This window comes from Macaca thibetana, chromosome 12 (assembly GCF_024542745.1).
Source record: "Macaca thibetana thibetana isolate TM-01 chromosome 12, ASM2454274v1, whole genome shotgun sequence".
Classification (NCBI taxonomy): domain Eukaryota; kingdom Metazoa; phylum Chordata; class Mammalia; order Primates; family Cercopithecidae; genus Macaca; species Macaca thibetana.
The window spans coordinates 45,119,747-45,136,611 of record NC_065589.1 but is presented as its reverse complement, the minus strand read 5'-3'; the positions used below and the strand labels follow the sequence as shown (position 1 = coordinate 45,136,611).

The 16,865-nt window shown below is 41.3% G+C and overlaps 1 protein-coding gene across 1 annotated transcript in view; it reads left to right on the top strand.

Annotated features, from left to right (window-relative positions):
* Positions 1-1,187: 1,187 nt before the first annotated feature.
* Positions 1,188-16,865, top strand: part of PLCL1 (phospholipase C like 1 (inactive)) — a 360,211-nt gene continuing 344,533 nt past the window's right edge. Inside the window, exon 1 of the mRNA XM_050750684.1 lies at positions 1,188-1,922. Within this exon, the coding sequence (XP_050606641.1) occupies positions 1,683-1,922 (240 nt within the window). The 5' untranslated portion in view covers positions 1,188-1,682. The remainder of the gene's footprint in view (positions 1,923-16,865) is intronic.

Here is a 16,865-nt window from a genome sequence, read left to right as displayed (position 1 = left end):
CTAATTTCGGCTCCCGCACTAACTAGTAGACAAGGCTCCCTGGGCCTTTGTCTCAACTGTAAAACAAAAATGATGTCCTAGTTGATCCCTAAATCCCCATACATCTCTACAATTATGAGATTCAAACCAAATTGTTGGTCTAAAATGCTGAATAATTTCTCATGCTCTTAGCCAGACTAAGGAACAAGTGAAACCTCAAATTATTAAATTATTAATAATTAAGATACAATGTAATAAGTGAGGTTTAATACAGATTCTAATATCAAAGAAGTTTAAAATTAAAATGCCAAGTCTTTTGTCTTGCCAGGGAGCCTTAGAGCCATGGTTTGTATCTGAGCATTCTGTGGATAATTTCAGTGACTTAATGTATCATCCAAAGATCTCTCCCTTCTTGGTTGCTAGCTTACTGGAAATGAGTAAAATATGTTTTCATATAGGATTATATAGAGAAAGGAGGCTGAACCATTGTCAAATAGGAATGTTTTAGGATAGAGACTAAACTCCCCACCTGCATTTATCTGACTTGGATTGTAGCTGTGCTTTGTTAAGAGTCAGTCTTCGGAGGGATTTAGTTGGTTCAGTTCCTTTCACCCTCATGTCTTTTCATCTGACTCCTCTTCCTTGTTATATTTACTCACATTGCAGAATGAACTTCGAATCCTTTCCTGGAACCCGAGGCAAATTATGGAACCCCGAGATCCCAGTAAGCCTTAGTTTATCTCTGCAAGGACTTGACTTCTAAGAATTGGCCTGAGAGCCTGCAATTAGCCTCTGACCACGCGAAGCTTCACCCTGTCACCCCAAACTCTGGGACATTCATACTCAATACCTCCTTTCCTCCAAATTGCTTTGTTTGGCAGAAGGTTTCTTTCTCCCCCTTCCTTCCCCCCAACCTGGATTTTGTTGCATTTCAGGCTCGTTTAGCAAATCTAAACTTCCTAAAATATGCACGGAGCGCCTCCGGGTTCGCACACGCGCGCGCGCGCGCACACCCTGGCTCGAGTACACCAGCCCCGCTGGGCCGGCTCCCAGTTGCAGAACACATTCCATTCTTCGCGCTCAGGCACACCCCTCCGCAGTGAGGATTGGTCGGGCCGACCCCCCTCGGCGAGGCGAGGCTCCTAAGAGGCCCAGACGCCTGCCAATCCCCACGGGCTGTCAAAACAAGTCTCCCTCCCTGTCACAACAGAGCTGAGTGGAGGCCGCCGCCGCCGCCGCCGCCGCCGCACTTCCTGGGACCGCTGCGCCGCAGTCCGCTGGCAGGTGGCGGGTGCGCCCGGCCGCAGTCGCCCGGCTCTGGCCCCTATCGGGCCGCGGGCGTCCGGACTCCAGAGGCCGCCTGGCTGGGCGCCCGGTGCCTTTTGTCTGGCGCAGAGCCGGCGTTTGCATCACATTTCGGATACCTCTCTCTCTTTTTTCGCCTCTCCTTCTTACTCCCGCCACCGTCCCCCCGCCGGACTGCTAGCCTCCTAGACCAAAGCCCGAGGACGTCTCTGCCCGAGCGATGTCCCCTCTCCAGAAAGTTGCCGCCGCCGCCGCCGCCGCCGCCACCGCCGCCGCTGGGCGGTGAAACAAAGTCTGGCGGGGCCGCCTCCCTGTGCAGGAGCGCACCAGTGCCTAGCGGCTGGACTCCGCTGCCGGGCGTCCCGCCTTCTCCCGGGGAGCCCGAAACGCGCCAGGCCATGGCCGAGGGCGCGGCCGGCAGGGAGGATCCAGCGCCGCCTGACGCGGCGGGGGGCGAAGACGACCCCCGAGTGGGCCCGGATGCCGCCGGGGACTGCGTGGCGGCGGCCTCTGGGGGCCGGATGAGGGACCGTCGCAGCGGGGTCGTACTGCCGGTCACCGCGGGGACCCCAGCGGACAGCGAGGCGGGCCTCCTGGAGGCGGCACGGGCGACCCCTCGGCGCAGCAGCATCATCAAGGTAAGCGAAGCCGCGCCGCACCGGGAGCGTGGCTGTGGGTGATGGGCGGGTCGGGGACCCAGGCAGGATGTGAGGTGTCCGGAGGCATCCAGGCTCGGCATTGTTTTCTCCCATCTCCTTCAACGCCAAACCTTCCTTCCTCATCTGGAGGTTCCCAGACTTAGCTGTCAGCCGTGAGACGCACGAGTGACTTCCCCCCCTCCCCCTGACAGCAGAGGAAAAGTTCCGCTTTGCGTCTTTGCGTTCTGATGGATGCTTTCCCTTATTTTCTCTGCAAGCTTCACTAAACCGTTGATGGAGGGAGGAAGGGAGAATTCAGGATAAATGCAGACCCACCGGATGGTTGTGCATTGCTTTCCAGCGAAGGGTGAGCTTTTCCCGTACAATGAAGAAAATGCACAGCTTACTCTCAAGTGAAAAAAAAAAATCCCCTCTAGACTTAAATGATCCCGAAATTCCAAGACATGTGAACTTTCCCGGTAGGCAGGTAGAGTTCTGAGTGGACCCTGCACCACAGTAAAGAGCAATGCAAGAGCCCAGAGTTTTTGCGCTGCAGAAAGCACAACCGGAAAGCAATCAATCCTCCAAGCATTATCCCTTGTCCTTGTGGTTACCACCACATCCAGGGAAAACGCTTCCTGACCTGCTAATCACCTCGCAGAATTTCTCTCCATCCATTTGGCAAGGAATTTGTAAACCTTTTTCCTCCCCTTTCTCTTTCCATCTTCCTTCCACTTGGTGCTTGTTTCTTCTATTTGAGATTTCCTCTTTTGGGAGCATGACTTTGGGGTAAGGTTATTTGGGTAAGAACCCTCGCACAGGCTCTGGAAAAGGGCCTCAGTGTAAATGCAATCAATCATATGCATGTCAAATTAAAATTGATTTTGGTGGAGCAGTCAGTATAAAACGATATATATGTATGTATATATGTAAGTATATATATGAATGACAATGAAAGATGGACTTTGACTTACTATTGAATTTATTGGGTTCACTAATATATTCAAAAGCTCTGTTCAGGGTTAAGCGGCGTAACCAGTCCATCATGCATGTTCCAAACTCCCAGCACCAGCTTAGGTAGACTGACCACAGAATGTGGCTCCAGTATAGTCTTTTTCCCAACACTGACACATGGAAGTTTAAAATCAGTGGAGAAGTTTCTATAATATAGAAAGAAGAGTGGGTGGTAATTACAAATGACTTGGAGTAGTTTCTGTTATGTTGTGGCTTTTTGATTATGTGACAGGAGTGTTCTATTCTGGGTGTGAATTTGGACAAACGGAAATTACTATTTTGTTTTTAAACCACAGGTCAGAAAGCATACTGTTTTGAAACTTAAAAAACATCACAATTAGGAAACACATATATTTTGGATTCTACGATATTGATACTACGTGGTGTCCTGTGTGTGTAAAACAGGCACCACAAGAGACTTTAAAATATATGACAATAAAGAGCAAAAGGCTCTATAATGTTGTAAAAAACAAAAGTCATGGAATATAAGGAATATACAAATTCTTGCAACTGAGTTTGCCACTTTGGAATTGTACTATGCTGGTTTATATTCTCCAAAGGGTCGTTGCTGAGTAATGGTGCCTCTTTTGTTTTGAAGTTTCTTTCTGTGACAAAAAAGAAGGGAGACAACAGAGTATTAACTTGATTTTCCCCCATTTAATAGTGAATGCAATTAACATTTGGTAAATGGCCTTTAAATATATTAGAAAATAAAGTGAATTATTATGTTAGGTTTGTACTGAAAAAGTAACACATACATATAATTTTAAAAAATCAAATGTGGCAAAGGAGTGTGAAGGAAAGACCCTCAGACACTCCACATTCCCACTTACGTAGTCCACCCTCACAGATGTTAACACTTTCTTATGTATGCTTCCAAAATATTCCATGCATATGTAAGCATATATATCTATATGTGTCTATGATGAACTATAGCAGCTCCTGATTGATACAAAAAAATTTGGCTAGAGTTTTACAAGCCTCATAGCTTTAAACATTTTTGAAGCCTAGAGGCTAGTCTAAGGTCGTTGTGATGAACAAACTAATCTTCAAGGATAATCTGGTAGGTCTTTGGTGGGCAGCAGTCATTGGGGTCTGTTCCCAGAGGCCTTAACACCCTTCTAAGTGGAAAAAAAAGGCAGGTGGTAGGCTCTGTTCCACTCCTTCTCTGAGATCAAGAAACCTTTCTGTTGACGTTCTTGAATCTGCTGCCCCGTGGTTTTTTCCCTTTAGGAGAGTAAAAATGAGTTTCCAAAAAAAGTCTAGATCATATAAGAAATACATAGCACATGTTCTATATTGAGAGAAAACGCATTTTTCACAGTTTTGCCAAGAGTTTTTTTAATTTGGAATTGAAATGTACACAAAAAGAAAAGCTTTAGTACATTTTATATCAATTAAAATATTAAATGCTGTTCCAAATAGCTGTAGTGCAGTAATAATTGATATTCATAATGCTGAGCCACTGAAAGGTTGTGAATCATCAAATATTAAATTCTTTTCAGCTCAATTTAAGGTATTGTTTCAGAATAGTGCTATCCTGCCAGAAAACAGACTGTCTTGTATATTAATAAAAAGAATGTTTTCAGTAAATTTGCCCTCCCTAATTTGTGAAAACATGTGTTTAGTTGAGAAAACAATTTCCTTCTGAGCTGAGGAAAACAATGACAACATTTATCTGTATGCATCTTCAGAAATTCTTTCTACTGTCATTGTGTTTCTTCCCCCTATATAACCAATCCTAGCTTTAAAAACATTCAATGTGAGAATTAAACTAAGTTTTAAAAAATCTGTCTACTTTTTCGTATGTTTTTCTGTGTGATTGTTTCAATAGCATTGACATTGATAAATGCTGCATGTTTTTTGGTAAGTGCATTGTTATATACCACAATAATGCAATAGAATCCATTTTAATTTCTTCTTGATGACTTGTGGTTTGAAATGACAAGTTGGATACCTGCAGTATTGATAATCCCTAACAGTTGTTTACTATTCTGCATTTAAATATATTTCCAATTAAGAAAAAAGGCCATTAATTTATCTGGTACTTGATATCAAACTTATAGTATTTAAAATATTTAACATTTTAGATTATAGCTTATAGCCATATAACTCTGTAATGTTTTCAAAATAGGAAGCAGCATAGCTTATTTACTATATTAGATGGTGGGAACTGAGCTACATATGTATTTTAAAAATAGCAGTTGATTTTTCTTCCATTGTGTGTAATACATTGACGGGTTCTACTTTTTTCGAGTTCCTTTTGTTCTACTTAAGAACAAATTCTCTAGGCAAGGAAGAATAGAAATTGTCACTTGGATCTCATGGACATGGGTGTTGAGGATGAAGATGGGAGTTGGGAATGAGGTGCTGAGACCTGCACTGAAGCAGCTACTTGGGTGTTGTTCATGTCTCATTATTTCATATCACGGCAAGTCTCGCTCTATCATGTCATCATGGGCTGGTATGGTGAATTTTTGAACTGCAGCCTCAAAAGTGCCCCTTGGGTACTAGTTGACTCCTATCAAGATTATGGCTTTCCTCAGAGGGGCAAGAGGAATGCAGTTCACATTAAGTTTCTACTGCTATGAGTCATATACTAAACTAGGAGCTTTAGTACATTTGTATCACTTAAACCTCACAGAAAACTCTCTAAACTAGGGAAGGGAGGCACAGAGAGCTACTGTTAAAATCTGGAGTGATGACTGAAAGTCACGTCTGCTTAATTTCAGAGTTTGTGCTCTTGGGTTGGCTCTCAGATGCAAGAAGTCCACAATCCACGAAAACTTTCTAGGTTAGAAACAACCTAAACACGTAAGACAGTGACAGAAGAGTATGCATCTTAGGTCCCACGGTTTGTGGGGTAAATTATCTTTTCTCAACCCTCTTTCCTTCAGTTCAGAACATTTGGAGCTTGATGATTCTAGAAAGGGGTTGCAACCTTTTCTGTCTTTGGCTATTTTGTTAGGCCTGTGCTGTACTTGAAAAGGCAGAGCAATCTGGCAGGTGTTCTGCTTGGCATCAATATACGGAGCTTACACCCTATTGTTTTACCCCAGGCCCACTTCCCCCATGTCCCTGCAGACAGTGGAGTTTGTGAAGCATTGCATTCTCTTTTAGGCTGATACGCAGGCGGAAAAAATACCTGGGTCATAGGAATATATATGAATCTAGGGGAGTAAGAAAATGGGGGATCTTCATTTGGAGCTCTGAAAGTGTGTGTGTGTGTGTGTGTGTGTGTGTGTCTGTTTTTTTAAATAGGGACAGTTATGAGGGGAAATTAAATGTGATTAAAAATTAGTTAAAAATTTTAGGCACCCTTTGGATTATATAGGCATTTATCAGCATTTAGAGATTTTATTCTCTATAAATATGTGTTAAAAGTTCCAAATAACCAACTTATGGATGGATTTTGGAGAAATAACCAGAGGAGCTGGCCAGCCTTTACTTTACCGTAAGTGTTGCTGAGAGTGTGCCCTGGTGTTTTCAGTTGCGGCTATCCTCCCGAGATGTGATTTGGCTGAATGAATGGCATGAACCTCTTAGGTAGATACGGTCTATGATCCCAGCAACTTCAGTTAGAATGTTACTTTCTCTCAAATTGCCATAGTAACATGGTCACATTTCACCTTAGGAGTGGCTTCTTCTAATTGCAGGGCCTTTCTGATGTGATTTCTTATAGCACCCCTCAAGAAAATGAAGAATAAACTTTAGCTAAACAGTCTTGTCATACTTTGATGAAAGGTTTTTGAAGTGTCTGTTGATTAGTGTTTGCTACTATTATTAGAATTTACAAAATTTGTTTTCTCTTTTGGAAAATATATTAAGGCTAAAAATGTTAGTTAATTACATAGCCATTGAGGGGTTAAACACACATTGTGATTGAGACTGAATAGTGTTTTCCCAACCTTTCCCTTTTTACAATGGAGAAAACAGCTAATTAAATTTTGTACAGTAAAATGTCAATTGAACATTTATTGCCAAATGACACCTCAGGCACAGCAGGGCATTATGAAAAGATATCAGGAGACAGCCGACCTTACCTTGGTGCTACTGAACAAGCAATTCATTAACTGCTTCTAGGCAATGCCACAGCAAACTAATCCGGCAGTGGCCCAGGCAGTAACTCAATGAAGGAATTGTGGCAGTCTTCTCTGCGCCCTCACTCAATTCTGTTCAGCTTTAATAACTGTGAATATTAAAAATAACTCCACATTCAGGAGCAATGTCCAAACTGAGATGTGCTTAACACTGAATATTAAAATAAAACTATACAACTTTAGATGCCTAGACAGAGCTAAGAGGCAGGATCTCAGCAACAGTTAATGAGCCGTTGGTTATAAGAAGGAGGGAGAGAATCATTGTGTTGGACTTTACATTGAAATCTAAGGTAATAAATCAATAAACTTTATTATAGTGAAACTTTTCAGTTCTACAAAATCTTATATTTTGAAAAGTGTTTTAATAATGTAAAATAGGTTTATTTGTAGTTTTGTTGACTCTTATTCACCACCCTATCCTAGTTCATCTCTGTATTCTAGTTCCTGTAATAGGAAACAATAGACAGAGTTTATTGTAATTAATGATTATACTAAACTGACAATAACTATTAGGGTCAAGTGGCCAACTTCTGTAACAACAGCATTCAGTCTTACATATTGGCAAATGTATTGTGTATTTCAGCTAACTTTTAATGGCAACAAAATCATAGTATGGCAAAGTATTGGAATAGTCCATTGGATTTAAAATTTGATTTTATTTGTAGTTTTATCTGTAACATCTTTTGTGAATGTAAGAGAGAGATATAACCTAGTTTATTTTCAACAGTGCCATTTAAACTCATCTTATTAATAATCAATCTAGCATTATTTTGAAAAAAGTAGGATTGTACACAGTGAGTAGAAAAGAAGCATTGTTTATATTATCATTATCACTTCAGAAAGAAGGCAAGTTAATTGTGAAAATAATACAATCTATCAAGACAAAACAACATAAACTATTTTAGTGTGTTTCGTTTCCATATGTTTCTTAATTTGTATTTGTAAATTTATGAAAGTGTGTAGCTATTATAGGCATATGTGTTTTTATAGGCATATTATATATGTGTTTTTCCTTAACCATACATCTTTGTATTCAAAAGTTTAAAATACCTTTGAAAGATAATATCTGCTTTATTCTTATGCTGACCTTTTTCAAGAGCCTTTAATTTTTAACATTTTTACTTCTTTTCTCTTGACCTTTATTTTAGGTTCAGGGGGTATACATGTGTAAGTTTGTTACTTGGGTAAATTGTATGTTGCTGAGGTTTGGTGTATAAATGATCCTGTGAGCTAGTAAGCATGGTACCCAATAGTTAGTTTTCCAACCCAAGTTCCCTAACCCAACCTTCCCCTTCAAGTAGTCCCCAGTATCTATTGTTCCTCTCTTTGTGTTCGTGTGTATTCAGTGTTTAGCTACCACTTATAAGTGAGAACATGTGGTATTTGGTTTTCTGTTCCTGCATTAGTTCTCACTTAGGATAATGGCCTCCAACTGCATCCATGTTGCTGCAAAGCACATGATTTTGTTCCTTCTTACGGCTGTGTAGTATTCCATGGTGTATGCGTTCCACATTTTCTTTGTCCAGTCCACCACTGGTGAGCACCTAGGTTGATTCCCTGTTTTTGCTATTGTGGAGTGCTGTGATGAACATACAAGTGCATGTGTGTTTTTGGGTAGAACACTGTGTTTTCGTTTGGATATATACCCAGTAATGGGATTGGTTAGTCAGACTGAACTAATTTACATTACCACCAGCAATGTAAAAGTGTTCCATTTTCTCCACAACTTCACCAACATTGGTTGTTTTTTGACTTCTTAATAATAGCCATTCTGGTGTGAGATGGTATCTCATTGTGATTTGGATTTACATTTTTCTAATGATTAGTAATGGTGAGCATTTTAAAATATATTTGTTGGCTGCATGCCTGTCTTTCAAAAACCTTTTAAAAGATGCTATGTACTAAACACAGACTAAGCCCAGGCAATATGTACAAGCAGGCAAACTTGTAATATTTACACGGTACAATATCACGGTTAGAAATGGTGGGATTGTAATGCTACTGAGTGTTCAGAAATCAGAGATACTCAAATTCAGAACACCTTCTCTGTGAGACATTCTCTGATGAGAGGGAGATGGATGCACAAATAAGGCAAAAAGAGACAAAAGAACACTTTAGTGTTAGCTGGGACCAAAATTACAATGTAGAACCCTAGAAAGCTAGATCTGACCTTGTTGTAGGCACTTTTCCCTAAGGCCCAAATGACTTCAAACCAAAGCAAGCCAAATAGCCTGTATATGTAAAGCCCACATCCCACCCGCCAGATCTGACAGCCGATAATGAGGGTAGGCACACCCTGTAGGGTGTAATTAGGGGCACACCAATTAGGGCCAGACAATAAGGAGTCAGGGACATGGTCAGCAGGGGGAGAATATGTTTCCCCTCTAAGCCTCCCTTGGTGCAGGCTAGGTTAAGGCCTGGTTCAGGAAAAGGGCAATGGTGTCAGAAGAGTGATGGCCCTGCTCCCCTACAGGTCAGCCCTGATTGTTGGGTTGGAGAGGAGAGAGAGCAGACGATGCTATGTACACTCTGACCTCTCTCTCCTTTGAAAGCTTCATCCCCATATAACATACCCCATTAATGTCCTTGAACTTGCAATTTCTTAATCATTGATGATGACTAATTTTTGGAAGTGGGGGTGGGGATGGAGGTGAGGGAATTGGAGCCTCATGCTCCCCCTAGAGGCATATATAAAAGATGCAAAGTCATCTTACAGCATTTAGTAAACTCCAGCTTTGAAATATTTTGGAATTATTGATTTCATATCATAATTAAATGTTATATATTTAGAAATGTTATTAATAGTAAGTAGCTTTATTTTTATGTTTAATCTAATATATAAAACACCTAGTAACATCTTGAATTGGTTTTCCTCCTGAGCAATTTTCTTTATAATAATAGCAAATACTAATATCGTTTGTATGATGAGTCTGGCATTGTTTTGAGCATTAATGTGTATCAAATAATTTAATTCTCACAATAATCATATGATATGCATATTATTATTATTTTGATTTTTACAGATGGAGAGATGTTAAGTGACTTGCCTTAGGTTACATAGCTAATAAATGCAGAGCCAAGAAGTAGGTCCAAATAATCTAGCTCCAGAGGTTTCTTTTAATCTTTATGCTTTATATTCTCATCCTCTAAAACAGTATTGATTTAAAGCTTTGCTGGTGTGGAAAAAATAGCAGACTTTTTATTGTTATTTTAAACACTAAGTTCAGCTGACAAATCAAAAAGAAACAATTTTTAAAACAGTTTTGGGAAACTCAAGGATTACTTGAATATACATTTTTTCTCAGTTTCATAGCCTTCCTTTCACATAAAATACTCATGACTTTACTTTAACATTGCATTCCATTTTTCCTTGAGAGGAGTGAGGCTCCTAGTAGTACAAGGATACCTCACATAATCACACTTTGCCTCGTTATACTTTGCAGATATTGCATTTTTTTAAACAACTAGAAGGTTTGTGGCAACCCTGTGTTGAGAAAGTCTACTGGTGGCATTTCATGTCTCATTTTGGCAGCGTGTGCTCATTTTGTGTCTCTGTGTCACATTTTGGTAATTCTCACAAGATTTTTAACTTTTTCATTGTTATTATATCTATTATGGTGATCTGTGATCAGTAATCTTTGATGTTACTGTTATAATTGTTTTGGAGTGCCACAAACTATGCCCATATAATACAGCGAACTTTATTGATAAATGTGTGTGTTCTGACTGCTCCACTGACCAGCTGTTGTCAGTGTCTTTCCCTCTCCTTGGGCCTCCTACTCTGTGAGACACAACAATATTGAAATTAGTTCAGTTAATAACCCTATAATGGCCTCTAAATGTTCAAGTGAAAGAAAAGGTTTCACGTGTCTCACTTTACATCAGAAGCTAGAAATGATTAAGCTTAGTAAGGAAGGCATGTCTAAAGCTGAGATAGGCTGAAAGCTAGGCCTTTTTTGTCAGTTAGCCAAGTTGTGAATGCAAGGGAAAAGTGCTGGAAGGAAATTAAAAGTGCTACTCCAGGAAGCATATGAATGATAAGAAAGCAAAAACAGCCTTCTTGCTGATATGGAGAAAGTTTTAGTGATCTGGATGGAAGACCAAACCAACCACAACATTTCCTTAAGCCAAAGTCTAATTCAGAGCAAGATCCTAACTCTTCAATTCTATAAAGGCTGATAGAGGTGAGGAAGCTGTGGAAGAAAAGTTGGAAGCTAGCAGAGGTTGGTTCATGAGGTTTAAGGAAGGAAGCTGTCTCTATAACATAAAATTGCAAAGTGAAGAAGCTACAGCAAGTTCTCCAGGAAATCTAGCAGAGATTTTTGATGAAGCTGGCTACACTAAAAAGCCTCAAATTAGAAGAAGATGTCATCGAGGACTTTCATAGCTAGAGCAGTAAAATCAATGCCTGGCTTCAAATCTTCAAAGGACAGGCTAACTCTCTTGTCTGGGCTAATGCAGCTGGTAACTTTAAGTGGAAGCCAATGCTCAATTACCATTCTAAAAATCCTAGGGTCTTTATGAATTATGCTAAATCTACTCTATGCCCTACTGAGAGATGACAATGTGCTAGCAGTCCTCACACTCAGCGACTCCTCTGCCTCCGGCCTCGGCGTCCACTATGGCAGCTCTTGAGGAGCCCTTCAGGCAGCCACCGCAGGGTGGGAGCCCCTCTCGGGGCTGGCTGAGGCCGGAGCCTCCTCCTGCTGCTTGCAGTGAGGTGTGGAGGGAGAGGCACGGGCGGGAACCGGGGCTGCACTCACGGGCCAGTGTGAGTTCTGGCGCGGGCGGGTGCAGGCTTGGCGGCCCCACACACAGAGCGGCCAGCTGGTGCCACCCGCCCAGTGCAGTGAGGGGCCTAGCACCTGGGCCAGCAGCTGCGGAGGTTGCGCCTCATACCCCAGCAGTGCCAGGTCCTCCAGGGTCCTCCAGCAGTGCCGCCCGCCAGCGCTACACTCAAATTCTCACCAGGCCTTAGCTGCCTCCCTGTGGGGCAGGCCTAGGGACCTGCAGCCTGCCATGTCTGAGCTCCCCAACTGTGGTGGGCTCCCCTGCGGCCTGAGCCTCCCGGAGGGGTGCTGCCCGCTGCTCCGTGGTGCCCGGTCCCATCGACAGCCCAAGGGCTGAGGAGTGCAAGTGTGGCTGGGGACTGGCAGACAGCTCCGCCTACAGCCCCGGTTCAGGATCCACTGGGTGAAGCCAGCTGGGCTCCTGAACTGGATGGGGACTTGGAGAACTTTTATATCTAGCTGGAGGATCGTATGTGCACCAATCAGCACTCTGTATCTAGCTAACCTAGTGGGGACTTGGAGAACTTTTCCATTTAGCACTCTGTGTCTAGCTCAAGGATTGTAAATGCACCAATCAGCACTCTGTCAAAATGGACCAATCAGCTCTCTGTAAAATGGACCAATCAGCAGGATGTGGGTGGGGTCAGATAAGGGAATAAAAGCAGGCTGCCTGAGCTAGCAGCTGCAAGCCAGTCTTCTCTTCCATGCTGTGGAAACTGTGGTCTTATTGCTCTTTGCAAGAAGTCTTGCTGCTGCTCACTTTTTGGGTCCTTGCTGCCTTTATGAGCTGTAACACTTACCCTGAAGGTCTGCAACTTCACTTCTGAAGCCAACAGAGACCATGAACCCACCAGGAAAAATGAACAACTCCAGACAGGCTGCTTTTAAGAGCTATAACACTCGCCACAAAGGTCTGCAGCTTCACTCCTGACAGGGAGACCACGAACCCACCAGAAGGAAGAAGCTCCAGACACATCTGAACGTCTGAAGGAACAAACTCTGAACACACCATCTTTAAGAACTGTAACACTCACCGCCAGGGTCCACGGCTTCATTCTTGAAGTCAGTGAGATCAAGAACCCACTAATTCTGGACACACTATGAATGGAACAACAAAACCTAGATGACAGCACATATGTTTACAGCATGGTATACTGAATATTTTAAGCCCACTGTTGAAACCTTCTGCTCAGGAAAGAACTTTCCTTTCAGAATACTACTGCTTGTTGGCAATGCACCTGGTACCTAAGAGCTCTGATGGAAATGTAGAGGAGATTGTTTTCATCCTGTTACATAAGATCCATTCTGCAGCCTATGGATCAAGGAGTAATTTTGACTTTCAGGTGTTATTTAAGAAATACATTTCATAAGGCTATAGTTGCCATAGATAGTGATTCATCTGATGGACCTGGGCAATGTAAATTGAAACCTGGAAAGGACTCACCATTCTAGGAACCATTAAAAACATTGTGATTCATGGAAGGAGGTCAAAATATCAACATTAGCAGGAATTTGGAAGAAGTTGATTCCAATCTCATGGATGACTTTGAAAGGTTCAGGACTTCAGTGGAGGAAGTCACTGTAGATGGGGTGGAAATAGCAAGAGAACTAGAATTAGAAGTGGAGCCTGAAGATGTGACTGAATTGCTTCCATTTCATGATAAAGATTGAATGGATGAGGAGTCGCTCCTTATGGATGAACAAAGAAATTGGTTTCTTGAGATGGATTTTACTCCTTGTGAAGTTGTTATGAACATTGAAATAACAACAAAGGATTTAGAATATTACATTAACCTATTTCATAAAGCAGCAGCAGGGTTCAAGAGAGTGGACTCCTATTTTAAAAGAGGTACGGTTGTGAGTAAAATGCTATCAAACAGCATTGTAAGCTACAGATAAATTTTTCATGAAGGTAAGAGTCAAGAAATGTGGCAAACTTCACTTTTATCTTGTTTTAAGAAATTACCACAGCCACCCAAACCTTCAGCAACCACCACCCTGATCAGTCAACAGTGTTCAAAATGGAGGCAACGCCCTCCACCAGCAAAAAGATTATGACTGGCTGAAGGCTCATAATCATTGTGATTGTGGCTAATGACCATTAGCACTTTTTAGCAATAAGGTATTTTAAAATTAAGATTATATACATTGTACTTTTAGATGCAATGCTATTACACGTTTAATAGACTACTGTATAGTGTAAATATACCTTTTATATGCACGGGAAACAAAAATATTTGCGTGACTTGCTTTTTTGTAATATTTGCTTAATTGTGGTGGTCCAGAACTGAATTTACAATATCTGTGAGGTATGCCTGTATGTTTTATTCTTTGACTGAAGTTATCTTCTTTACCGTGAAGCAAGAGTTTATGGTCCAACTTTGGTATAAATTATATGGGCTAAGGATGGACCATTACTTAATTACTGCAACCTGTTATGAATTATTTTATATTTTGATAGCTTTGTCTCCCAGCATAAATAAATAAATAAATAAATAAATAAAAAAATAAAGAGCATTTAAGTTTCGAGTCCAAGAAGTTGCAACTTTTGTTTAGTGGTAGGAGAGCTGATGCTATATGGTCGAGATTTCCTCCTAATTAGCTTTGAGGTAGATATAGTGCCTTATATGTAGGAGGAACATGTTAAATATTTGTTAAATTGCATTAAACTGAAATTCTGTCTGATCACTTAATTTCTTATTTTTGGTAGAAATTCCAAAGTCAATATGTGGGAAATTGAAATATATGATTATGTCATGAAATTAGTGCCACTGTGGATGCTTTATTGTGTTAAAGGTAATGAATCCATTCTGCTGTGCAGAGATTTAGTGTTATGGCCAAATGGTACCCAGAAGTTTGTCCCCATAACTTGGAGACTGCCTAGTGTTAAAGGTACAGTCAGCTCTCTTTTGTATGTCAGTTTAAATTATCTATCTGAAGTTATGTTAAATTAGTGAAAGGTACAGTTCTTTGGCTCTCTCTCTAGTATTACAGCACTTATGCAATAAAGTATTTGGTCACATTCTCTTAAAGTGATTTTTTTTTTGTCCCAAAAGGGTTCTCCCAAGCATTTGAAACCTAAAAAACTTTTTTTTTCCTGATACTTTCTCATGTTTATTTAGCGTGGGAACAAGCTAGTTTTGTGATAAATGAAGTGATGTTTCTATGTGCGTGTGTGTGCACGTGTGGGTGCGTGTGTATACTTATGCTAGGTATATTGGAAGTCAGAAGTCTCAACAGGACGTAACATTTATTTTATTTTTTTAGTAGAGATGGAGGTTTTGCTATGTTTCCCAGGCTAGATTTGAACTCCTGGGCTCAAGGGATCCTCTCACCTCAAACTCCCACGTAGCTGGAACTATAGGCCTGTGTCCCCATGCCTGGTTTTAGGTAACATTTTGATCCCCAGTTTTCTTTCCTACAACTGGGAAGATGGTCTTTATCCAGAGACATCATCATCAAAGTAAGAACTGCATAGGCTGTGAGAAGTCACAAGCAGAAATGTTAGCTGTTAAGCTTGACCAGTAGTTGAGTTTTCTGAAAGGAGCAAAGAGAAAGAGAGGGATCAAGGTGTGCTAGAGGAGAATGGAGTCAGATGGGACCATGCTTATAAATGGGCTGAGAAAATGCCTTGACAAATGTGTTTACTTGAATCATTCTGCCAGAAGTTGTACATTTTGGAATTTATTTGTTTATTTTTTAAACTTTGATTGTCTTTGGTTCTTTTGGAGAACTTTTAACTGATGGGCACCTGACACCTTCACACACTTAGCAGTGATCATTGGACACAAAGCTCTTTGGGTCTAAAGATTCCTGAGAAGAATCAAGGGAGGACTGTTCTGGGTTGTTGGTGGTGATGATTGGCATTAAAAGTAAGCGTTGTCTACTTGGCCATTTTGCTAACCCCAGCTCTAGGAAAGTCCAGGGAGATTCTTCATTGTGGCACCTTCAGTATGATAGATTTACCAATAGGGAGAAATGACCTCTGACAAACAAATCATCGTAGAAGTTGGTGTACTAGGATGGAAGTAGTTGTGAGTGCTGGAATTAGCCACTACTGCTTTAAAAAAGGCTCTAAGTATTCACATACTCAGGCAACCATGACCCTCTCTTCCTTACTAAGAAGCTGCCTTCACTACCTTCACTATTTCTTTTTTTTTTTCTTTTTTTTAATTATTATTATACTTTAAGTTCTAGGGTACATGTGCATAACGTGCAGGTTTGTTACATATGTATACTTGTGCCATGTTGGTGTGCTGCACCCATCAACTCGTCAGCACCCCTCAACTCGTCATTTACATTAGGTATAACTCCCAATGCAATCCCTCCCCCCGCCACCCCCCCATCATAGGCCCCCGTGTGTGATGTTCCCCTTCCTGAGTCCAAGTGATCTCATTGCTCAGTTCCCACCTATGAGTGAGAACATGCGGTGTTTGGTTTTCTGTTCTTGTGATAGTTTGTTAAGAATGATGGTTTCCAGCAGCATCCATGTCCCTACAAAGGACACAAACTCATCCTTTTTTTTTTTTTTAATTTATTTATTATTATTATACTTTAAGTTGTAGGGTACATGTGCATAACGTGCAGGTTTGTTACATATGTATACTTGTGCCATGTTGGTGTGCTGCACCCATCAACTCGTCATTTACATCAGGTATAACTCCCAATGCAATCCCTCCCCCCTCCCCCCTCCCCATGATAGGCCCCGGTGTGTGATGTTCCCCTTCCTGAGTCCAAGTGATCTCATTGTTCAGTTCCCACCTATGAGTGAGAACATGTGGTGTTTGGTTTTCTGTTCTTGTGATAGTTTGCTAAGAATGATGGTTTCCAGCTGCATCCATGTCCCTACAAAGGACACAAATTCATCCTTTTTTATGGCTGCATAGTATTCCATGGTGTATATGTACCACATTTTCTTAAAATGCTCATCATCACTGGCCATCAGAGAAATGCAAATCAAAACCACAATGAGATACCATCTCACACCAGTTAGAATGGCCATCATTAAAAAGTCAGGAAACAACAGGTGCTGGAGAGGA